The following is a 25,106-nucleotide window of genomic DNA, read 5'->3' as shown; positions in this document are numbered from 1 at the left end:
GCACCTGAAACTATCACAACGTTGTTAACTGGCTATACTCGAATATAAAATAAAAAGATAAAAACAAAAACAAAAAACCCACCAACTCTTATAAGCAGGATGTGTAGTTAGTGTTTCATAAATTCTAGCTCGATGACTAATTCAGCTCTGCACCCCCCTTACTGGTATGATGTCAGTATAATAAAGACCTGGAAGATAATTAGGTTTATGTATTTGTTATAAACCTCCATGACTAGCTTTAGACCTACTTACTAAAATGACCCACTTAATCTTAGTGCTCCACGGTCTTGTGGTTGGAAGGGATCTTTAAAGATCCTATCTGTCTACTTGATAATTTAATCCCATCTGTAAAAGTCCCATGACAAGGTTATCCGGCCCATACTTGACCATTCCCAGTGATACAGAATTCACTATCTCTTGAAGCTATCCCTTCTCACTTTTGCAAGGTAGAACTATTAACCCAGACTGAGTCACAATCTGTCTTGTTTTATCTTTAAACCCAATGATCCTAGTACCTCTTATGGAAGAGATTTGCACATTGGCAGCCCACGGGTTGCACCTGGCATATTTTATTTGGCTTGAACAGTTGGCCAGCATAGTCTTGATTTTTAAAAAAAGCAGGCCTAGGTAAACAAAGAAACTACAGTAGGATGAAGCAAAGGACTTTGCTGTACAGTTTAAGATAATGATGAACTAGAGCTGAGAAGCAGGTGTCCCGTTTGATAGGGCAGAAGCTCCCTAACCATGAGCCTGTGTCTTCATTTTAAAATGGGGATAACAATCCCAACCTCACTTGGTTTTTGTGTATAAGGCACTTGGCATAGTAGGTAGCACGTAATGAACAGTGAGTAAATGGTAGCTGTTTCCTTGAGGATAAATATCTCTTGGTGGTCCCTTCCCCAGTCTAGGGACTCTCCTTAGAAGGAACTCATCTTCTACAGATCTTTAATATTAACTTCTTAAAGAAGACTTCCTTTGGGACTTCCCTGGAGCACAGTGGTTAAGAATCTGCCTGCCAATGCAGGGGACACGGGATTGAGCCCTGGTCTGGGAAGATCCCATATACCGCGGGGCAACTAAGCCCATGCGCTGCAACTACTGAGCCTGTGCTCTAGATCCCGTGAGGCACAACTACTGAGCCCATGTGCCACAACTACTGAAGCCTGTGCCCCTAGAGCCTGTGCTCTGAAACAAGAGAAGGCACTGCAATGAGAAGCCCATGCACCGCAAAGAGTAGTCCCCCGCTCGCCGCAACTAGAGAAAGCCAGCACTCAGCCACAGAGACCCAATGCAGCAAAAACAACAACAACAACAAAATTTTTTAAAAATTAAAAACTCCCATTTACCATTGCAACAAAAAGAATAAAATATCTAGGAATAAACCTACCTGAGGAGACAAAAGACCTATATGCAGAAAATTATAAGACTGATGGAAGAAATTAAAGATGATACAAATAGATGGAGAGACATACCATGTTCTTGGATTGGAAGAATCAACATTGTGAAAATGACTATATTACCCAAAGCAATCTACAGATTCAATGCAATCCCTATCAAACTACCACTGGCATTTTTCACAGAACTAAAACAAAAAATTTCACTATTTGTATGGAAACACAAAAGACCCCAAATAGCCAAAGCAATCTTGAGAAAGAAAAACGGAGCTGGAGGAATCAGGCTCCCTGACTTCAGACTATACTACAAAGCTACAGTAATTAAGACAGTATGGTACTGGCACAAAAACAGAAATATAGATCAATGGAACAGGACAGAAAGCCCAGAGATAAACCCACACACCTATGGTCACCTTATCTTTGATAATGGAGGCAAGAATATACAGTGGAGAAAAGACAGCCTCTTCAATAAGTGGTGCTGGGAAAACTGGACAGCTACATGTAAAAGAATGAAATTAGAACACTCCCTAACAGCATACACAAAAATAAACTCAAAATGGATTAAAGACCTAAATGTACAGCCAGACAATAATAGAGAAAAACATAGGCAGAACACTCTTTGACATAAATCACAGCAAGATCCTTTTTGACCCACCTCCTAGAGAAATGGAAATAAAAACAAAAATAAACAAATGGGACCTAATGAAACTTAAAAGCTTTTGCACAGCAAAGGAAACCATGAACAAGACAAAAAGACTACCCTCAGAATGGGAGAAAATATTTGCCAATGAAGGAACTGACAAAGGATTAATCTCCAAAATTTACAAGCAGCTCATGCAGCTCAATAACAAAAAACAAACAACCCAATCCAAAAATGGGCAGAAGACCTTAATAGACATTTCTCCAAAGAAGATATACAGATTGCCAACAAACACATGAAAGAATGCTCAACATCATTAATCATTAGAGAAATGCAAACCAAAACTACAATGAGATATCATCTCACACCGGTCAGAATGGCCATCATCAAAAAAACTACAAACAATAAATGCTGGAGAGGGTGTGGAGAAAAGGGAACCCTCTTGCACTGTTGGTGGGAATGTAAATTGATATAGCCACTATGGAGAACAGTATGGAGGTTCCTTAAAAAACTAAAAATAGAACTACCATACGACCCAGCAGTCCCACTACTGGGCATATACCCTAAGAAAACCATAATTCAAAGAGTCATGGGGCCTCCCTGGTGGCGCAAGTGGTTGAGAGTCCGCCTGCCGATGCAGGGGATACGGGTTCGTGCCCCGGTCTGGGAGGATCCCATATGCCGCGGAGCGGCTGGGCCCGTGAGCCATGGCCGCTGAGCCTGCGCGTCCGGAGCCTGTGCGTCCGGAGCCTGTGCTCCGCAACGGGGGAGGCCACAACAGTGAGAGGCCCGCATACCGCAAAAAAAAAAAAAAAAAAAAAGAGTCATGTACCACAATGTTCACTGCAGCTCTATTTACAATAGCCAGGACATGGAAGCAACCTAAGTGTCCACCGACAGATGAATGGATAAGGAAGATGTGGCACATATACACAATGGAATATTACTCAGCCATAAAAAGAAACAAAATTGAGTTATTTCTAGTGAGGTGGATGGACCTAGAGTCTGTCATACAGAGTGAAGTAAGTCAGAAAGAGAAAAACAAATACTATATGCTAACACATATATATGGAATCTAAAAAAAAAAAATGGTCATGAAGAACCTAGGGGCAAGACGGGAATAAAGACACAGACCTACTAGAGAACGGACTTGAGGACATGGGGAGGGGGAAGGGTAAGCTGGGACAAAGTGAGAGAGTGGCATGGACATATATACACTACCAAACGTAAAATAGATAGCTAATGGGAAGCAGCCGCATAGCACAGGGAGATCAGCTTGGTGCTCTGTGACCACCTAGAGGGGTGGGATAGGGAGGGTGGGAGGGAGGGAGACGCAAGAGGGAAGAGATATGGGGACATATGTATATGTATAACTGATTCACTTTGTTATAAAGCAGAAACTAATACACCATTGTAAAGCAATTATACTCCAATAAAGATGTTAAAAAAAAAAAGAACAATAACTTAAGTTAAAAGCAAAAAAAATAATAATAATAAAATAAATTTATAGGGCTTCCCTGGTGGCGCAGTGGTTGAGAGTCTGCCTGCCAATGCAGGGGACACGGGTTTATGCCCTGGTCTGGGAAGATCCCACATGCCACAGAGCAGCTAGGCCCATGAGCCATGGCCACTGAGCCTGCGCGTCCGGAGCCTGTGCTGCACAACGGGAGAGGCCACAACAGTGAGAGGCCCGTGTACCGTGAAAAAAAAAAATTTATAAAAATAAAAAAAATTTTTAAAGAAAGAAGCCTTCCTTTGCCAACATACATAAAACAGCATTCTATCCTCTCTCCTTCCTTGCTTCATTTTTTTTCTCATTGACATTATTACTATCTAACACTACATACTTACTTACCTAGTTTATCATTGGTATTCCTGTCTAGAATATAGGGGAGGATTTTGTGCCTTTTTAAAAAAAAAATTTAAACTGCTATATTCTTAACACCTAGAAGACTGCCAGACATTTAGTAAGTGCTGAATAAATAACTGCTTAATGAGTGAACAAATATTTTATCAAAGTCTGGTGCCCATGTCTACACAAAATACTCCAGGTGAGAGAATGACAAGTGGTGAGTATAGTCAGACAATTTTCTCTCTTGTTAATGTAGCCTAGGGTTGCATTAAAGTCTAAAATTAATATAGGGATTTCTCTGGTGGTGCAGTGGTTAAGAATCCGCCTGCCAATGCACGGGACACGGGTTTGACTCCTGGTCCGGGAAGATCCTACATGCCACAGAGCAACTAAACCTGTGTGCCACAACTACTGAGCCTGCGCTCTAGAGCATGCCAGCCACAACTACTGAAGCCCACGCGCCTAGAGCCCATGCTCCGCAACAAGAGAAGCCACTGCAATGAGAAGACTGTGCACCACAATGAAGAGCAGCCCCTGCTCACCGCGACTAGGGAAAGCCCATGCGCAGCAACGAAGACCCAATGCATGCAAAAAAAAAAATAAAGTAAAAAAATAAATAAAAAATATAAAATTAACATACCATAATCAAGTATATTTTTTTTTTTTTTTTTTTTTTTTTTTTTTTTTTTTTGCAGTACACGGGCCTCTCACTGTTGTGGCTTCTCCCGTTGCAGAGCACAGGCTCCGGACGCACAGCACGCCAGCCACTCTGCGGCATGTGGGATCCTCCCAGATCGGGGCACGAACCCGTGTCCCCTGCATCGGCAGGCGGACTCCCAGCCACTGCGCCACCAGGGAAGCCCCCAAGTATATTTTTTAAACTAGGGGATCATAGACATTTCAGTTGAAAAAATATTAACACAATGTCTTTCTTCATTAAAAAAAAAAATCCTTACTAACGTAAATTTTGTATCCAAGTAGTTTTTTTTTTGTCTTTAAACTAGAATTTATTGGTATACAAAACTCCATTTCATAGATAAAGTGGCACATCATTGCAGCTTCTATTGCACCAAGTATTGAAGATTAAAAACACACAAAAAGAAACATTTGGTTTTGAAAACACTGCAAATAGCCAAGTACAGTACTTTGGTAAATAAAAAAATAAAATGGTTCAGAGTAACACAATCTGAGGAAAGAAACATCCTGGAGGAAATGAACTATGGATATCAGACAATGGTCGCATTACCCGCATCCAGCTCCACAGATAAGGCAAGACTTGCTAAGTCTATGGATCATGACCTCACAGAGGTCCAAGTAGTTTTAATTTAAAAGAGTTTTCTACTAACGCTGCAGATATTCTACTTTGGAAATTTTACTTGTAAGGATGGAGACAAATTTATGTCATGCTCTTGATGTCACAGAGATATATGGTTGACCATTACAGTGTAACATAAGGTACCAAAATTGCTTTTCATATAATACCACTACCTAAAATGAGGTAATACAACCTCATTCCTATTTCCTTTTTAAATTTCAGTGTAAGCCCTTACACAGGTAAACTGACTCCTTTCTACTTCTGTTTGGCTGTCAGTCACATTTAATACCCAGGCGTAAGATCAGCAGTTTCTGTGCACTGAATGTTCCCACTGAAACCAACAGTTTTCAGAATATGAAACAGGTTTAGTACTAGTCTCTGCACAACGGTATAAGTAAATTCTGATGATGAGACAAAAATCTTATTTGTTTTGAATTATCTTGGAAAAAATCAGGACTGATATTTTTCTATGATAAAGGCTTTCCTCCCATACCCAGGTTCACTTTAAATGGTTCCTTCCCTAAACTTAAAATTCTAAGTACCCAGTAATTATTTAGAAGAAACTCAGTGGTTTAATAGAGCTGCCCTTAAATGGTTAGAAATTCTGGACTCTAGTAAGATACTCACTTTTATTTGGTTATTTAGTTCAAACAGAAGTCTTGGTTCTCTTTGTAGGTTGCCTAATGAGCAGAGTAATCCCAATAAATATAGCTTAGTCTCAGTTCACAGATATATACATACCTAAAAGAAGGTCCTTGGTAGGAGGGTTGTTTGAAGAAAGAATGCATGAGTCACTGTGACTCTTGGCAACTGTCCTAATTTGAGGCCGGAATTCAGAACTGTTGAGAAGGGACATCTGCTTCTGTGGGGCTTTGCCTTTCAGAGTCATAGACTCTAAACTCTGTCCTGAATTAAGATGGTGCTGTAGTCCAAAGAAAGAGTCCTTCATTGTATCAGAGTTCTCTGCAAAGTACAAGTGGTCCTTTCCCCTGTTTTAAAATAAATGAGAACTTCAGCAGTATATTATCCATTATGGTAACATTCCACTTTGTCAGAGAAAGAAAGTGGATCAGTGGTGTATAGCAGTGTAGCTCAGACTTTGTAAATATGTTTTTCATTTCCCAAATTAAATAAATAATAGATGTTTTACCTATCATTGTATGGTTGTGGCTAAAGTGAGAAAATGAAATAAAGAGCTCAGTGCTGAGCCTGACACAAAGCAAACACCTGATAATTATTTAAAATCAAAATCTGTTTCTCTTACTTCATTCCATTTCACAAAACACTGCCTTTTCCCTCTTTCCCTTCATGTATACTTATCATGGCATCTCTATGTGACTTAGACATACTTATTTATCTGTATATTGGCCTCCTCACTAGATTGTGAGCAATCTTCAAAAATTGGAATTGTGTCTTATTAATTTCTATGCCTAGCACCTGGTACTGGACCAGGAACATAGTGAGTACTTAATACTTATTTGCTGAATGAATGACTACCTTTAACCTTTTACACAACCACAAATGAAAGACCGAAATTATGAGTACACTGGGAGTTAGCAGACAGTCTGACTGGTATTAGGTGTGGTAATTACCTTGGAGTGGTTGACCTACTGCTGTTGGCTGCTAACTCTTTTCCATCAATTTTGGTGGTAGGGATCCTCTGAGGCCTTGATGGAACCAGAAACTGAGTATTGCCTGCTTCAGTATATTCTCTGAATCCTTGTTCAGATAAAAGCACATTTTCTGTCATGTCAGTGGTAGGAAGAGGATTGTAGCTGTCATAAGTTTCTGACAAAGGCTCCAGGGCAAGTGAGACCTGAAAGGAACATGTAATGTATCAGAAGTCTTTTTTTATAGCATTGATTAATTTTAAGACTCTAATATAAATTAATGGCCCCGTTCCTTATAGGATCTAGTTCAAATTCCTGCCTACCTCAGAAGCCTCATCTCTCACTGTGTTCCCCTCCTCCATCTCTCTCTCCTGGATATACCAATTACTTAGAGTTTTCTAAATGTACCTTATATTTCATTCCCTTATGCCTTCATGTGCAAATTTCCTCCAGCGTTACTTCCTCTGTGAAAACTTCTTTGTGTCCAGGCAGAGATGTTATGGCCACTCCGTTTTTCATGTTTCTACTTACTTCGTATCTATCCATTAATATAACCACCATTTATTGAACACTTCACAATAGGCCAGAAACTGTGCTACGTTCTTCACATAGAGAAGCTGATGTGATGATACAACTGTCAGGAAAGTATATTATCCTAATTTGAAGATTGAAAAAAAAAGCAGAGGCTTAAAGGAGGTATTTGTACTTCCAGTTTATTTGTTATCCTGATCAGATTATGAATTCCTTGAAGGCATGAACTATCTTATTCATTTTTCTGTAGACTAATCAGTGTAAGTATACACTTAGTATACAAGTATGCATAATAATGACTAATGGTCTGAAAAATAAAAGAATGACATAGCACCTGTTGCATCCTTATTGCTAGCTATTTGAGAAAAATAAGGCCCTAGTTCTATGCTGGGGATGAGGCAGGGTGAAGAGGGAGGAACATTAAGATGAAAAGTAATTACTTGAAGTTTCCTTTATCATCTAACTCCTCTGAATTCAGGCACTCTACTAAAAAGCTTTCCAGGTCTCTGAAAAGCCCAATGGAGAAAAGCCTAATGTAGGAATAAAAAATAAAACAGAGCCTAAAGCCAAACTTTAGAGAAGAAATTGAAGAATGTACTCCAAAAGAAAAGAAGAGCAGTGTTGAAAGTTCAGTTACAATGACATAGACAGCAGAAGGAATTGTTCAAGTAGCCAAAGAGAGTCACATAATGATGAATGGCCTAAGACAAAAATGAAAGATTGCAGTTAAATATTTTAAGAAGTCTCTGGGAAGGTCAATGGAATAATTTATGTGGAAAAACTGCCAAGGCACAGACTCAATAAACACACTTGAGTCTTGATGAGGAGAATTTTGTTCATGAACCAGGTAGTATAAAGTCCTTTAAATCTATTCATCATTAAGATTTTCTACAAAGACAAATGACTGGAATGCAGTGGGATAAATACTTTGTGCAGTCACTGCTATAAGAGGATCACATAAAATCCTGGCTGCCCAAATGTAAGTGTCAGAAAATCGTCCCTTGCCATTCATCACTTGCCAAAAGACTGCCACTTTGTTCTAGAAACAAAGGAGACACTGAGAATAAAGGCTGCGTCCCTGGCCTTAACAATAACCTGCTGGCTGGCCAGACTTTTGCTTTTTCCCTAAGCAAATTTGAACTAGTCTCAAATCAACTCAAAGGCCTTTACTACCAGTGAGAAAGAAAAGGAAAGTCCAGTTACCTGCCACACCCACCTTACAATCAAAATATAGGTGCTGGCCTAACTCCTTTGTTCAATTAACAAATATTTGTTGATACTAGTTCAGTGCCAGGCTCTGTGCTACCTGCCTGGGGCAAAGAGATGAATAAAACATGGAACCTGACCCAAAGGATCAGAGTATCTTGTAGGGGAATTTAAAAAGAAGTAATTTTAATATAAAATGGTGAGTTCTGGGATTATCTACTACATTTATGACATCTGACATTGGAGAGAACATATTAGTATGTCTATTTTTCAGACTTATGCTGGTCAATATAGCATTTTAAAAGATTTCAAAATTATTTAACAGTGATTAAGAAAACAGATTTTATGTAAAAATTTGAATTTCTGGCTTCTCTTGAAAAATCAGAAGATCCAGCAATGCTGGGTTTCCATCCCATTGTGGCAAAAATTAGCTGGAGTAGACTAGTGGCTTTAGTCAGGGTATGTGCTCCAGTTTGCAAAGTCCCCAGCCATGTCCCAACAAGAGGTAGAGGGACAACTTCTGTTTATCATCACATTTAATCTGCTACATTAAAAAAAAATTAACATAGTAAAAGGGACATTTTTTTTTTTTTTTTTTTGCTGTACGCGGGCCTCTCACTGCTGTGGCCTCTCCCGCTGCGGAGCACAGGCTCCGGACACACAGGCCCCGCGGCCATGGCTCGCGGGCCCAGCCGCTCCGCGGCATGTGGGATCCTCCGGGATCAGGGCACGAACCCGTGTCCCCTGCATCGGCAGGCGGACTCTCAACCACTGCGCCACCAGGGAGGCCCTAAAAGGGACATTTTTGTAAATATACACTTCTATGAATTGTAATCTATGTTTAGGTCCATGTAACCACCACCATAATTAAGATATGGAACACTTCCATCACCCCCCAAAAACTCCCTTTGTAGTCATGCCTTCTTCTCACCTCTAACCTCTAGCAACAGTTGAATTTGATAAAATTCAATACTCATTTATGATCAAATCTCTCAGAAAACTTGGACTTTCTCAATGATAAAGGGCATCTATGAAAAACCTGCATCTAATACCATATTTAATAGTGAAAAGACCAAATGCTTTCCTCCCAAGAACAAGAACAAGGCAAGGATATCTGCCTGGTTTCATCCAAGGCAAATGGATGAAAATTGTGTAATATCCATACAATGGAACACAACTCTGCAAAAGGGAATTACTGATACACAAAGTAATATGGATGAATCTCTAAACCTGGCTTCTTTCCGTTATTCTATTAATATTTCTTTTTTTCCTATTAACATTTCTTAACCTAGTTGAGGAGCCAATCGGTGTTCACTGTATGGTTATTTTTATATCTTATACATCTAAGATATTCTTTTGCATATCTATCTCTATTTAATAAAAACAAAAAAATTAAATGAAATAAAACATGTAGTGCCTAACATGTGGTAGGCATGCATATAATAAGTGTTGCTAATGGGAATTCCCTGGTGGTCGAGTGGTTAGGACTCCGTGCTCTCACTGCCAAGGGCCTGGGGTTCAATCCCTGGTCGGGGAACTAAGATCCCAAAAGCAATGTGGTGTGGCCAAAAAAATAAATGTTGCTAAAAAAGTTATCAGCATGAATTCCTTCAATGTTATCCATCTCAAATGTTTCTCCTCTTTCCCTCCTTGTTATAATTCCTCCATTCCAAAGGTAACCACTATCAGTTGTGTTCTTAATAGAAATTCATTCCCATCTAATTCTCTTCATGACATTACTTGCTCAATTATCCCCTTTTATTTTCAAAATCTTTCTTCACTTGCTTTTCTCTTGGTCTACAAAACAAATCAGGTCTCCTATACTCTAAAAAAGGCTCAGCAAACTCATTCTGTAAAGGGGCAGAGGGTAAATATTTTAGGCTTTATTGCACATTCTTCTTTTTTAAAGTGACCCTTTAAACATATAAAAACCATTTTTAGTTAGAAGGCCAGATTTAGTCCACTGGGCAAAGTATGCCAACTCCTCGTCTAAAGTAGCAACAAACGCCTCAATTCTGCTACCCACTATCAATACTTTCCTCTCCAATTCAAGTAAATTTGGCATGTCCCTGTCATGTGCCTAAGTACCATGTTAAGTGCTTCCATATTTTTTTCATATCATTTAATTCCTACAACAATGCCGTATGGTAAAAGTTATTATCTTCATCTTATAAAATAGGATACTGAAGCTCAGAGAGTACAAATGAACACCAGAAATGTTTTCATAACCAGTTTTTCCATGTCCAAGTCTTGTGCTATTTCCATTAGGTCACACTACGTCTCCCTCTCTTCGCTGCCATTTATGTGGGAAACAGAGAGAAATCTCTAACTGTTATTTCTACTTCTTCACTGTAATTACTACTTATTTACTTATTCCATAATCTTTCAAAATCTGACCTCTGTCTCCAAGGCTCTATTAAAACAGTTCTCTAAAGAACCCAATGACATTTAAATAAAAAACATACAAGTATTATTGTATCAACTGACATTTAAAAAAGGGGGGAAAAAGATGCACCACCTTAGAAAACAGTCCAGTAGTTCCTCAAAGTTAAACATACTTACCACATGACCACAATTCTACGCCTAAGTATATACCCAAGAGAACTGAAAGCATCTGTTCACAAAAAACTTGTATGCAAATGTTCATAGCAGCATTATTCATAAAAGTCAGAAAGTGGAAACAGTCCTAATGTCCATCAACTGAAGAATGGATAAACAACATGTGCTATAATATATCCATACAATGGAATATTATTTAGCTATAATAAGGAATAAAGTACTGATTCATGCTACAACATGGATGAACCTTGAAAACATTATGCCAACTGAAAGAAGCCAGATACAAAAGGTCACATATTATATTACATCATTTATTTGAAATGTCCAGAATAGGCAATATATAGAGACAGAAGGTAGATTAGTGGTTGCCAGGGGTTGGGGAAAGGTAAAAAGGGGAATGACTACTAATGGGTATAGTGTTTCTTCTTGGGGTGATAAAATGCTCTGGAATTAGATAATCGTGATGGTTGTACAATCTTGTGAATACACTAAAAAATACTGAACTGTATACTTTAAAAGGGTGAATTTTATGGCATATGAATCATATCTCATTTTTTTATATAGGGAAAAAACCTACCTAGAATTATACACTCCAACTGTTATTTATTTATTTTTTTTTGCAGTACGTGGTCCTCTCACTGTTGTGGCCTCTCCCGTTGTGGAGGACAGGCTCCGGACGCGCAGGCTCAGCGGCCATGGCTCACGGGCCCAGCCGCCTCGTGGCATGTGGGATCTTCCCGGACCGGGGCACGAACCCGTGTCCCCTACATCGGCAGGCGGACTCTCAACCACTGTGCCACCAGAGAAGCCCCCAACTGTTTTTATTTTCCCTTGTTTTTTTTTCCCCAGTCATTAATCATATGTATATATGTGGGTATAATTTTAATTCTCTTTTGTCATCAATACAAAATAATTTTCCATGTTGCTACACAATCATAACTATATAATTTTATCTTTTATGGAAACAAAATAGTCCACTAATAGATGATTTAAATATCATTGAATAAACTGTTTTCATTTTTTCAATATTAAAAATGCATTTCCAGGACTTCCCTGGTGGCGCAGTGGTTGAGAGCCCGCCTGCCGATGCAGGGGACACGGGTTCGTGCCCTGGTCCGGGAAGATCCCACATGCCACGGAGCGGCTGGGCCCGTGAGCCATGGCTGCTGAGCCTGCGTGTCCGGAGCCTGTGCTCCGCAACGGGAGAGGCCACAACAGTGAGAGGCCCGTGTACCGCAAAAAAAAAAAAAAAAGTGCATTTCCATAACCAGTCCAAAGCATATAACTTTCCTCTCTTTTTATGGTATTTCCTTAATATAAGACCCCAGGGGTAGAATTATTGAGGTATATATGATAATTATTATGGCTCTTGAAACATAATGCCAAACTGTTTTTGCAGGTCTAATGCAAATCTGTGCCATTATCAGAAAAGGAGGAGTAAACCAGTCCCATTTTTCCATGAAGTTACCACCATAAGGTGCCACTATCTTTCAATATATTATAAATAAAAATATGATAAATAGAATATAGAAAATGTTCAGTTCTTTTACTTAGTTAAATCTATTTCTGGACTTTATTCTCTTCCTTTGACAATTATGTGCTTGTGGTTTTATAATAGGTTCTTACATCTGGTAATGTTATATGTTCTTTCCTCATCTTTTTTGAACTGTTTTCTTAAATACCTGCCTAAATTTCTATACATATTTTAGAATACATTTGACAAGCTATAAATTTCTTAAGGATTTGAATATTCAGAATTCTCTAGGAAGAATTCCCAGAGTCTCCCTCAGAAAGAGACCCTTCTATGTTCTTTCCCACCATCCTGTACATATCTATAATATATGTGTATCAGTATCACACTGCATTCTACTTGTTACTCTCTTCTATTTCCTCCTACCTGACTTTGGAAAACTAACTGAAAGGCCCATCTCTTACCTTTGTATCTTAAGTTAGTGGCACATAACAGCATATCAAAAAAATGTAGGCTGAATCAATGAATGAACAATCAACAACTGGTTATGGAGATGCACTTCTAATACTGAAAAAATGAAAACAGTGTATTCAACAATATTAAAATTGTAGTCTATTGACTCATTTAAGATACTACTTAAATGAGTCAAACAAGCCATCACTGCTTGGCACTATGTTAGGAGCTGTGGGAAAAACAAAGAAAGTAGAAAACACTGTCCTGTCTCCCAGGGAATCTAGAAACTAAAAGGAAGGGAAATTAAAGGGAAACTACAAATACAAAATTTTGGAGACTATGTAGGATTATAACTGAACAATGATTATGTAATTCATGTTATTCTGAATTTAATAAAAAGTACCGAGAAGAATGAGTGCAGTAGGAGCTGCGAAGGTCTCTTGGAACTTGAGATGGGCAGCAAAGAACTAAGAGGATATGGATAAGTGAGAAATAAGTACATGACAGTCTGGGTAAAAACATGAACAAAAGCATGAAGTGGGAATTTGCATGGTATGTGGGAGTCACGTACCTACCCATTCTACAAACAGACTCAACTATTTGTGCCCCCAAAGTTTTATTCTATGTAGCAGATAATTATAATATTTTTACCTGGAGTTCTCCAAGTTTCTTAGATGTTGGTGAAACAATGGTAAAAAATCCATTGATGTGATGGGTTGGAGAAAGCTGGGCTAGTCCACTGATCTGAACTCTACCAACCGGAAGATGTTCAAGTTTGGTGATTACTTCCAGCACCAGCACAGCCATATCTAATCAGAAACAATTACAACATAGGCAGACATTTTTCATTTACTTTTTTTTTGGAAGTGGGAAGAGTAATATACATTACAAAATTTTTTTACTTAAAAGAATCATTTTATTTTCAAATAAACTATGCACTTACCATATCATTCAGGGGGTGGGGAAGAGTGAACCCAAGATCAAAAGAACAACAAAGTTTTAGAGAAGAGCAATGACAAATAACTCGAATGGAGAAAAAAATTACATAAAAATATTTAGAATATCAAGTATTTGATAAGGAAAATACCTTTAAGAGAGTATATATATATATTTTACATATTTGGCAAGGACTCAGACTTTAGTTTTGAAATAAAAAAGCAACAATAAAAAAATTCTCGGGTTTCCCTGGTGGCGCAGTGGTTGAGAGTCCGCCTGCCGATGCAGGGGACACGGATTCGTGCCCTGGTCTGGGAAGATCCCACATGCCGCGGAGCGGCTAGGCCCGTGAGCCATGGCCACTGAGCCTGCGCGTCCGGAGCCTGTGCTCCACAACGGGAGAGGCCGCAGCAGTGAGAGGCCGGCGTACCGCAAAAAAAAAAAAAAGAAAAAAATTCTCAGTTTTTAAATTCTCACCATTTCTAGTTTTGAACTGGACAAAGGGCTTCTCTTGTATAGATGCATGGGTTGGTTCCTGCCTCTCAGGAGTATTTTACTGCTTATTTCTCAATAATATCTGGAACACTGAAAGGCTGAGAGCACTTAGAACTAAAAGGAATGGAAATAAACTCCCTAACTGTATTTGTCAATTGGTTGCTTAGACTTAACACCTTCATGGTCCTAATTTACAGCAGGAGAAATAAAATGCATGCATATGCAATCTGAGATTATTTCAGGACAGTGTGACTTCTGAATATTTTCTTACCAAAGTTGAGAAAGTGGTTCATTTTCACCCTTTGTTCAATGCTGTAGTGAAAAGAGTATTGGATTTACAATTAGAAGATTTGTGATTGTGCTGTGGCTCCAACATTCACAAGCTACTTCTCTGTAAGCCACAGCTGTCTATAAAATAGGCATCGTAATACCTATATCATGGCTGTGTGAGGAATGGGAGTATTGCAAGTAAAACACATAGCACAGTATCCTTTTACATGGCAGTTGCTTAATGGTTGTTATATGACTTTAGGCAACTTACTTAACATATCACCATCCCTGTCTTACCTAATCATGCAAGTTCTCTGAAAATTCTATGAGCTAATAGGTGTAAAAGTGCTTTGCAGACTATAAAATAACGTGCATATATAGAATAAGGGAAATGTACCAACATATGTTGGTTATTTACTAACAGCCAGGCTCACCCATGTCTCATTTATTTTCTTAATGAAATATCTCTGTGTATCTTTAAAAAGTTCTTATCACTTTCTACCTACTATTGTAACTAAACTTCTTTGTGCATTTAGTTAGAATTAGATACCATTCTGATTAATTTTTTGATTCATTTTTGTAATCTCCACAGTGTCTAGCACGTCTAGCACATGCAAAGTGTTCAATACATATTTTTTGAATAACTGAACTTTTTTTCTTTATATTTTGATGTTTTCAAAATTTTCCTCTTGAAAGAATGCAAACTTAAGGACAAGTTAATCTTTTTTTTTTTTTTTTTTTTTGTGGTACGCGGGCCTCTCACTGTTGTGGCCTCTCCCGTTGCGGAGCACAGGCTCCGGCCACGCAGGCTCAGCAGCCATGGCTCACGGGCCCAGCCACTCCATGGCATGTGGGATCTTCCCGGACCGGGGCACGAACCCGTGTCCCCTGCATCAGCAGGCGGACTCTCAACCACTGCACCACCAGGGCAGCCCAGTTAATCTTTAATTCACCTCTGGCTCTCCGGTATTCTTAGCCCAACAATATTTACATGATAAATGCTTAATTTTTACTGACTTGAACTGAATTGATTTGATAAGTCTACCATCCAAAACGTGTTTATATGAAAACTTGACCTGAATAGAGAAATAACACAGTACATTCAGAATGCTTTCCTTTAACAGAAATGAAGAAATTTTGGCTCCTGGTTCCAGTAGAGGGATCCTCCCTTCTCTGAAAACCTGTACTATTAACTCACTAAACCACTCAGTTGGCATTTAGCATGTATTATCTTGTATTATTGGTAAATTTTATATCTATATCATCTTTCCTTGAGCATAATGTAAGTCCCAGAGTAGAGACTACAGTTATTCCTTAAAGAAGCATGGTGTGGTGACAAGTGCATGAGTTTTGGTGTCAGAGAGAAGTGGGTTCATATCTGAGTTGGGCCATTTGTCAACTATGTAACCTTATAGAGGATTCATTTTATTTCTCTGAACCTCAGTTTCATTGTCTATAAAACAGAGAAAATATCTATCTTGCAGGGTTATTAAGGATTAGAAATAATATGTATCAACTAGTAGCACATAGCATACTCTCAATAATGGTGGCTATTATAAAACCTCTTTGACTCCTCAATAATTAACAATGCCATAGATATTAAGTACACAATAAAACCTATTGTTAACAACATAATCACATGGTTCTTATTAGGCCTACAGTTGAAATGATAAGACAAAAGCATACCTGTTAGATAAGAGGTAAACTGCTTTGGACCACAGCGAATAGCATAACGTGTAGTTGTTCTCACAGCTTTTGGTTCGGTCTGCAATGCATCCCTGGGACAAAAGAGTGTTCCTTCTGATGTTTCTCCCCACCATCTCACTCGAACAAGTACACAAGCAGGAGGCTTTGTAATCTTCCATATGACTTTATTAACAGTAAGTTTCAGAAAGCAGCGTAGCTGGCCTTCAACCAGGGGTGGTAGGCTTGTAGATGGAGAAATGTCACTTAAACCTGTGGAGGAATCCAAGAATACTAAGTCGAAATTTAGTCTAAATACAGAAAACACATAATCTGCTTTTTGAATGAAAACACACAAACATTTTCATCTCTACAAAGAGAAGGCTTATTCTATTTATTCTAATACATGAGATGTAACTAGCAAACCAGACCATAGAATAAGCTATCTGGTCACTTAAGCCACCCTGACAACTAGTTAGTATTCAGGATTTGATTCAGGTTATTGTAAGTAAAGAACATACCAACTTAAGACATGCTAATACAAACTCCTCTTTAACTGAAAGATATTAAATGAAAAATACAAATACAATGATACAGTATACAGGTTTAAAAAAATCTATGAAGTAGTTGAAATTTTTCTTCCAAGTACTGTTGTTCTGATTATTGTAATGTCCACAGTTTTTAAGATATGTTATCTTTACCTACTTCTCTTACTTTAAAACCATCACTAAACATAAAACAGCAACAACTCCTGTCAATCAGTTCTCAAATGAAGTCTACACTTTACAACTCAGCACTTCAAGAAAGACCACCTTAAACTGTGTCTTTTCTTCCTGCTGATATCACACAATGAGGACAGAAACTATCATTTTCAGATTATGCCATTATCTTTTAGCACAGTGCTGGGTTCATAATATTTATGGCTTTTAGACAGATAATAAAATGTAAATGAGGCAATTCATCATGGCTTTCTATAAAGCTTTCCTTTAATGACCCTGATTGTCTTCTATTCACGGTATCTTCTAACCATGACTTAGAGGAGATTTAAGAAGTCATTCCAATATTACACACACCTTTCTAGTCCTCTCACTTTTCCCTGGGGAGTGGTCATGCCTCACAAGAAAAAAATATACTGGAGTCTATCAGATCAGGAATTTATATAACTAATTCTTTGGATTTCTAAAGTGAACAGCCTCTCTGCTTTCTTTAGTGAAGAAAAGACCCACCATAATCGTTATGGATAACTAGTTTCAATATAAAAATTATACACAGGTGTGTACATGAGTACTACTGTATATGCACGTGGTATAATGAGAAGGACATTCTTATGTTATTTCTATTTTGATTTTCTTCCTATCAACCAAACATGCTTGACTGGTTTGACATAGGCAGCACCAGCACTGAACACTTCCACACTTCTGTTTCATATCCTCCCATCATTCCTGGAAAGGCACTGCCTCAAAACTGCCTTAGTTATCTTTAAACAGTTTGGATAAGGTTTATTCCCAGACTGTAACTTTAGTCCTCAATCCAATGGCCTAATGCACTATCACCATTCCTAATACCTCTTTGCCTATACTATAAAATGCAGTCACCCAGTTTTTGTTTTGTTTTGAGGCAGCCCTGTAGAGATTCCATTACATTTCATGATCTGCCCTGGGTTCCCAGGGTGACTGTTCTTGCTGCAGCTCACATTTCCCTGGTCTCTTCATAAGCTTGCTTCTTTTTGAGCAGACTAACCTGATGAGGTCCTCTTGCTACACACTCTTCCATCATCTCAAATCCTTCAGAGATCTTCATGCCCTAACCCCCCCACCCCACTTCAACCCTACCACACCGTCACTCCCCAGTCTTTCTTCCTCTCTCCTCCACAACTATCTTTTCCCTACTCCCACCTGTAGCCCTTCATGATTCATGACTGTCTCATGCTTCAGTCATTCAATTAACATTTACTAAGTCCTGCTTCGTGTTAGTTCTTGGGGATTCAGTAATGTGTAAAACGTGATCCTTGCCTATTAGGATTATTGACATACTCTCCAACTTATTTTTCTTCCAGTTCTATGTGGACCTGCAAAGCTATACCTCCCCCCTCCCGTCCCCACACATTTAACTTTTATCAAAAACACCCCTAAGTCATGGGGATTTAAAGTACAGCACAGTGACTACAGTTAATGATAGTGTACTGTATATTTGAAAGTTGCTGAAGAGTAGATGTTAAAAGTTCTCTTCACAAGAAAAAAAATGTAACTATGTATGATGTGGATGCTAATTAGACATGTGGTAATAATTTCGAAATATATACAAACATTATGTTGTACACCTGAAACTAACATAATGTTATATGTCAATTATACCTCAATTTTTAAAAAAGTAAAACCAAAACAAAACATTCCTACAATTTTTTTGTTCCCTTCCTCTGGAAGGGTCCCCTTTTAGCCCTCACTTCGTCCCATTTATTCACCCACTTTGCCCCCTACGCCAGCCCCTATATCCTTTCCATTCGCGGGAAGGCCAATTGACCTCTCTTTTAACCTTCTGATTCCCTGGTTCTTCTCCCTTCTCAATCCCTCTTTTTTTTTTTTTTTTTTTTTTTCTTTTAACAGGCGGCTGTGGGAGGTCTCCCTAGAATGCTTCGCGTCCTGCTCCCCCAACTCCGCCCAACTCCGCTTTCCTCAACCTTTGGTCGCTCATATTACCTCTCTTCTTGCGGCTACCGCCGCCCCCAGGCCCCTGGGCTTTCCGTTGTTTCATGACGAGCCCCAGCTCTTCTTCACCAACTCAACTCCGGCCACAGCACTTAAGCGGTACCCTCCCGCCATCCCTTCCCAAGGCGCTGGCGTTCCCCGGCAACCGGCGCCGCTGGGCAGCTTGGGAGGCAGGAAGAAAGCGGCTCTTCCTTTAACAGCCTCTAGGAAGCCATGAGAAAGGAAGGCGCCAAGACGCCTTCCCTCCAATAGACTACAACACCCAGGACGCTTTGCTACAGTACCTCTGCGGGTTGGACGCGGTCTCCTCCAGCTGCGCAAGCGCAAAGGGATAAGCCCTTTGAGGACTCCATTGCCCAGGGTGCATTGCCTTCAGTAACGCTTCTCTTTCCGGCGAGGGTCGTCGAGTTCTCCGCTTGGGGTCTGAGGGATCAGAAACTCCGTTACCCAGCTCCCTTTGTGGAGGCTGGTGCGCACTTCCGGTGGAAGCACTGGGGCGAGGGGGTGGAGTTTACGGAGCCGGTGGGCGGTGCTGCTGGTAGCTGGGTGCTATCCAAAGGCGACGGGGCGTCGCTAGGGGAGCGAGCTGTGTGACCGGTTGGGCCGCACTTAGCGTGGGACGAAGCTTCGGCTACTGTTCGACTGCCTGCGGCCTTCCCTTCATGTCGGCCCTCGAGAAGAGCATGCACCTCGGCCGCCTGCCCCCTCGCCCTCCTCTGCCCGGCAGCGGGAGCAGTCAGAGCGGAGCCAAGATGCGAATGGGGTACGTAACCCGTACCCCTTCTCCCTAGAGGCCAGGCCCCGGCCATTGGAGAATGGTGTCTCTGGGCGTTTAGAGCGGCACGTCAAGGGAGGCTAAGGATAGGAGAGAATGTTGGCGGCGGCCTGGAGACGTTTAGATGAAGTAGAAGGCAGATCTGGGGACTAGGGGAGGCGCCAAGTCAGTGGAAATTGGAGAATAAATAGTATTGGAGGGAGAAGGGAATGAGGCAAAGATTGAGGAAGCTGAGAGGATAGTTTAAGATATGTAGGAGGCACCTCCAGAAGAAGGGGTGGAGGAGGTTTGAGAAAAGGGAGAAGAACGGTGACAAAGGTGGAGGGGAAATCTGCCAGGGATGGTTGAGGGAAATGGGAAACGACGGAAAGAAAAGTTGAGGGGAATTAGGAGAAGAACTCGGAAAAGATTTGGGAGGAGTAAATCTTTTTCTAGTTTCTCTGAGAACTAGATAATAGAAAAAAGCTGTGGGAAACAGAGAACACCTGAGGCAGGGGTGGAGCGGAAAAGACAACCAGGGAGCAGAAGGTTCTAGAGAGAGTATCTAGGGGTGTAAGAGGCAGATTCTGGGAGTGAGGGAGTGACTTAGAGATTAAGTCTCTTAAGGGGTACTGAGAAAGTGTGGGGAACAGGCCTAAGGTAAGATGGAGAACACAGCCAAGAAGACTGTTAGGGATGTGCTGAGAAGTGAGGGTAGGGAATAAAGGGAGGAGTGAGGAGGGAGAGGGCTGAGGGGCTTAGAGAGTAACCATGGGCTCCAGAGGTTGAGAAATGACTAGGAATAGGGTCTAGTGAATGGCGTGCTGCAGAGGTAAGGTCTGGGAAGCTTAAAGAGGAAGATTTGGGAAGTTGATTTTTGCTGGGCAAATAGGTCTGGTGGAAGCTATGTACTGATCTGATAAGATTCAATTAATGAAACACTGAGAGGAGCCACTTAAAATGTTTTGAGGGAATCCATCGTTTACTGGAATGGGAGGAGCTGTGTTGGCTTTTGGAATTTAGGTTGCTGAATGGCTTGGGCCAGGTTGGGGGATGCTAAGGTGTAGGAGAGAGAGTGTAATGAGTTGAACCTGGGAGAAGTAGAAGGCAGAGGTAATTGAACAGGCAGTTGGTTTTGAGGGGTATTTGTAGTATCAGGATTCTGGAGGCTAGTGACTGAAAAGAGAAAAGGGGTAGGAAAAATACTTAGGTATGTGGTAGTCAAGAGTGTGTGTTTGGGATTCTAGAGATAGGTTGGTAGACATTCTTGGAATAAGGAGTAGAGAAGAAAAACCTTAGGTTCTGAAGATTAATATGTACAGAAACTGATCGAAAAGGAGATTTAGATAGGAGATACAATACTGTGAAAGCAGGTCCTAGGAATGAAGAGAAAGGAGAATCCTGTAAATTAAAACAGTGGAGCAGAGGGGTGGTGAGAATGGTTGGAAAAACTGGGGAAGGAAACTAAGGATTGAAGTGGAGACCTGACTATGAGACACAGTAGAAAACTGAGAAAACCTTGACAAGTGAAGATAGGTCGATGGATGCACAATACAAAGAGGTGGTAGAAGCCTACATGTAAGGTAAAATGAAGACCGTTTTGGCTTTGGAAGACAAAGGTAGGACTGTAACATGATTCAGGAGGATGTGGAAGCTGATCCATAGGAGATTATTTGGGAAAATTAACCTGGACTATAAAATTAATGTAACGTTTATTGCTGATATGTATCTTAGTTGCCACCTTTCTTAAACTAAACTTTGATCTTTCAGTATTCCAGCACTCTTCTTTAAAATATATATTAAAATACTAGCTTTTTAATAACCATATATCCTTCAGATAAGTTAGAGCTTAGCTTCTCACTTTATCAGAAGTTCTCTGAAGATGAAGAACTGAAGAAAAATACTAAGAAAAAATAAAATCTACTGATTAGATTATTAGTAACTTAACCTCTTTAAATAGATGCTTTGGTCCTCTTAATTTAGGTTAACTGCTTATCCTGGAAGATAAAGTTCTTTAGAAGAATGCTTCTTTATAGTACTGTGAAGAGAAGAGCATATATTGGTGAATTTTATGTGGTCCTCAAGTAGCTTACTTTCCTGTATTTTTATTTTCTACTTCCTTATTGGAACATAGACATGCCTCATGTAAGCCTAATGTTAATGATAATATAGACTGTCTCCTCCCCTAGAATCATAAAGCTGGAAGAGAGTCTCTGAGACCTATTGTGTTTTTTGGATTCATAGTTGTTATCATTGGCAATACTTAATTTGAGTTGTGTATCTTATTCCTTTGCACATACTCTAGGATTCAGTCTTCCTTTTTCCTCAGTCAGTCCTGGTTTATGAAGTCTCACTTCTACCAATTTCAAATCATCCTTCTTTGTTTCTAACTTCTTCTCACTTGCTTTTTTTTTTTTTTTTTTAACTCTTTCTATCTTTTCCACTCGCCAGTCCATCTCTTACTCTCAGGTTGGACCTGTTCCTTTGACAGTTTCTTATATGACTTACTCTTTCACCTATTTTTCATAATCTCTTGCCTTCAGTTTCAGTAAACCTTATTTAGATGTGTTTGCATATTCAGGGTGGTTTTAAGTTTTTGGTTTTTCCTGAGTTTCCATAGTTTTGTTTTTCCAAATGGATTTAGTAATTCCAGAGTATTGCTGGATAAAGCAATAATAACAATTACTTTTTTTTTCTTTTTTTTTTTTGAGTGAGTACTATGTGCCAGGCATTGTGATAGTAGCTTTATGTATGTTATTTCTCGGGTAAGGCCTGAAATCCTGGTTTTATTATTCCTTGATAGATGCCAGTAGATGCTACCCAAAACAGTGGTTTTGAACTTTTTAATTAAAGCTTTTGGAGCTACTCTGATTTTAGAGCCCTACTTGCAACTGGTATTAGTCTGTTAGGGTTGCCATAACAAAAATACCATATTTTTTTTCTCAAGAGTTCTAGAGTCTGAGAAGTCCAAGATCAAGGCACCAGCAGATTCCATGTCTGGTGAGGACCACTTCTTGGTTCATAGATGGCAGTCTTCTCACTGTGTCCTTACATGTGGGAAGGAAGAAGAGAGCGCTGTGGGGTCTCTTTTATAAGGGTACTAATCATATTTATGAAGGCTACACCCTCATGACCTTATCACCTCCCAAAGGCTCCACCTTCAAATACTGTAGAGGTTATTGGAGATTAGGATTTAAAGTGAATTTTGGGGGGCACAGACTTTCAGTCTATAACACCTGGTGTGCTTGAGGGTGTTTTTATTTTATTTTATTTTTTAATATATTTTTTAATTTTTAAATTTAATTTTATTTATTTTTTATACAACAGGTTCTTATTAGTCATCAGTTTTATACACATCAGTGTATACATGTCAGTCCCAATCGCCCAATTCATCATACCACTATCCCCACCTGCGACTTTCCCCACTTGGTTTCCATACGTTTGTTCTCTACATCTGTGTCTCACCTTCTGCCCTGCAAACCGGTTCATCTGTACCATTTTTCTAGGTTCCACATAAATGCGTTAATATACATCATTTGTTTTTCTCTTTCTGACTTACTTCACTCTGTATGACAGTCTCATGATCCATCCACGTCTCAGCAAATGACCCAATTTCGTTCCTTTTTATGGCTGAGTAATATTCCATTATATATATGTACCACAACTTCTTTATCCATTCGTCTGTCGATGGGCATTTAGGTTGCTTCCATGACCTGGCTATGGTAAATAGTGCTGCAGTGAACATTGGGGTGCATGTATCTTTTTGAATTATGGTTTTCTCTGGGATTGCTGGATCATATGGTAATTCTATTTTTAGTTTTTTAGGGAACCTCCATACTGTTCTCCATAGTGGCTGTATCAATTTACATTCCCACCAACAGTGCAAGAGGGTTCCCTTTTCTCCACACCCTCTCCAGCATTTGTTGTTTGTAGATTTTCTGATGATGCCCATTCTAACTGGTGTGAGGTGATACCTCATTGTAGTTTTGATTTTCATTTCTCTAATAATTAGTGATGTTGAGCAGCTTTTCATGTGCTTCTTGGCCATCTGTATGTCTTCTTTGGAGAAATGTCTATTTAGGTCTTCTGCCCATTTTTGGATTGAGTTGTTTGTTTCTTTAATATTGAGCTGCATGAGCTGTTTATACATTTTGGAGATTAATCCTTTGTCCATTGACTCGTTTGCAAATATTTTCTCCCATTCTGAGGGTTGTCTTTTCGTCTTGTTTATGGTTTCCTTTGCTGTGCAAAAGCTTTGAAGTTTCATTAGGTCCCATTTGTTTATTTTTGTTGAGGGTGTTTTTAAAATCACTACTTTAGTACATTCCATTACCATTTGAGAGACTATAAGTTATTAAAATCATTTGACCATTTTTCAACATGTTTTTGGTTCATCAATAGTACTCTGTTTCTATAATTATCTCTTACATTTTTATAGTGCTTTAACTGACATATATTAGTGCTTTTTTGTATTATTCCATGAGGTAAGTTAGGGCAAGGGTTAATATTTTCTCTTAATGAGGAAACTCAAATGTTCATTGACTTGCCTAGGATCACAGAATCATGAAGTGGCAGAAACAAGACTTCAGAAACCCAGACTTTAGATTTGTAGTCCGTTGTTGTTCTTGTTATTCCTTGGTGCAAAGAGACTGGTGTTTGAAGTGATAATGATCTGAGTTTGAAGGCTAGCTTGAGTATTTATTTTAGTTAAGTCATTTAACCTCTCATAGTCTGCTTCTTATCTCTAAAACTGGGATACTTCTGCTTACCTTAGAGGGCTGTGAGAATGAGATAATATGTGAAAAGCAGTTATGCCTCCTGACACATAAGCTCTTAAGGAATGATAACTAGTAAATTATTATATGTTGAGAACAATGAGAAAGGCTCATTCTTTATGAAGTAGAAGCACTCCTTTCAGTATCTTATAATGTCAGCTCTTTCCCCTCAAGCTGTGTATTTATTCATATCTGATCAGATAGTTTTTCATTCAACTTCTTAAGTTTATTACGGATATCAGGCCTCTTAGGAAGGCTTTAAGAGGCTGTTCACACAGATGGAGAAATAAAGGGCAAAGTGGAGTGATTTGCTCAAGGTCACATATTGTTACTAAAAAAATTAAATCTTCATGTATCTGTTTATGTTGATTATCAATTTCAAAAAATTAAGTTATAATTCACATACCATAGAATTCACCCTTTCAGAGTATATAGTTCAGTGATTTCTAGTATGTTC

General features: G+C 39.3%; 2 protein-coding genes across 4 annotated transcripts in view; one reads left to right on the top strand and one right to left on the bottom strand.

Annotated features, from left to right (window-relative positions):
- The window catches only part of C2CD3 (C2 domain containing 3 centriole elongation regulator), a 130,947-nt gene extending 111,591 nt beyond the window's left edge, over positions 1-19,356 (bottom strand). The window contains exons 1-5 of the mRNA XM_060103271.1: positions 19,112-19,356; positions 16,419-16,688; positions 13,683-13,840; positions 6,794-7,017; positions 5,943-6,190 (exon numbers count right to left, since the gene is read on the bottom strand). Of these exons, the coding sequence (XP_059959254.1) occupies positions 5,943-6,190; positions 6,794-7,017; positions 13,683-13,840; positions 16,419-16,688; positions 19,112-19,166 (955 nt within the window). The 5' untranslated portion in view covers positions 19,167-19,356. The remainder of the gene's footprint in view (positions 1-5,942; positions 6,191-6,793; positions 7,018-13,682; positions 13,841-16,418; positions 16,689-19,111) is intronic.
- Positions 19,357-19,648: 292 nt separating this feature from the next.
- PPME1 (protein phosphatase methylesterase 1) overlaps positions 19,649-25,106 on the top strand; it is a 92,446-nt gene continuing 86,988 nt past the window's right edge. The window contains exon 1 of one of the 3 annotated variants that reach the window (XM_060103261.1): positions 19,649-19,883. In XM_060103261.1, coding sequence (XP_059959244.1) covers positions 19,783-19,883 — 101 coding nt within the window. In that variant the 5' untranslated portion in view covers positions 19,649-19,782. The remainder of the gene's footprint in view (positions 19,884-25,106) is intronic. The other 2 variants (XM_060103259.1, XM_060103260.1) reach the window with 2 other exon arrangements.

This window comes from Mesoplodon densirostris, chromosome 7 (assembly GCF_025265405.1).
Source record: "Mesoplodon densirostris isolate mMesDen1 chromosome 7, mMesDen1 primary haplotype, whole genome shotgun sequence".
NCBI lineage: Eukaryota > Metazoa > Chordata > Mammalia > Artiodactyla > Ziphiidae > Mesoplodon > Mesoplodon densirostris.
The sequence above is the reverse complement of the archived record's forward strand: the minus strand, read 5'-3'. Positions and strand labels throughout refer to the sequence as shown.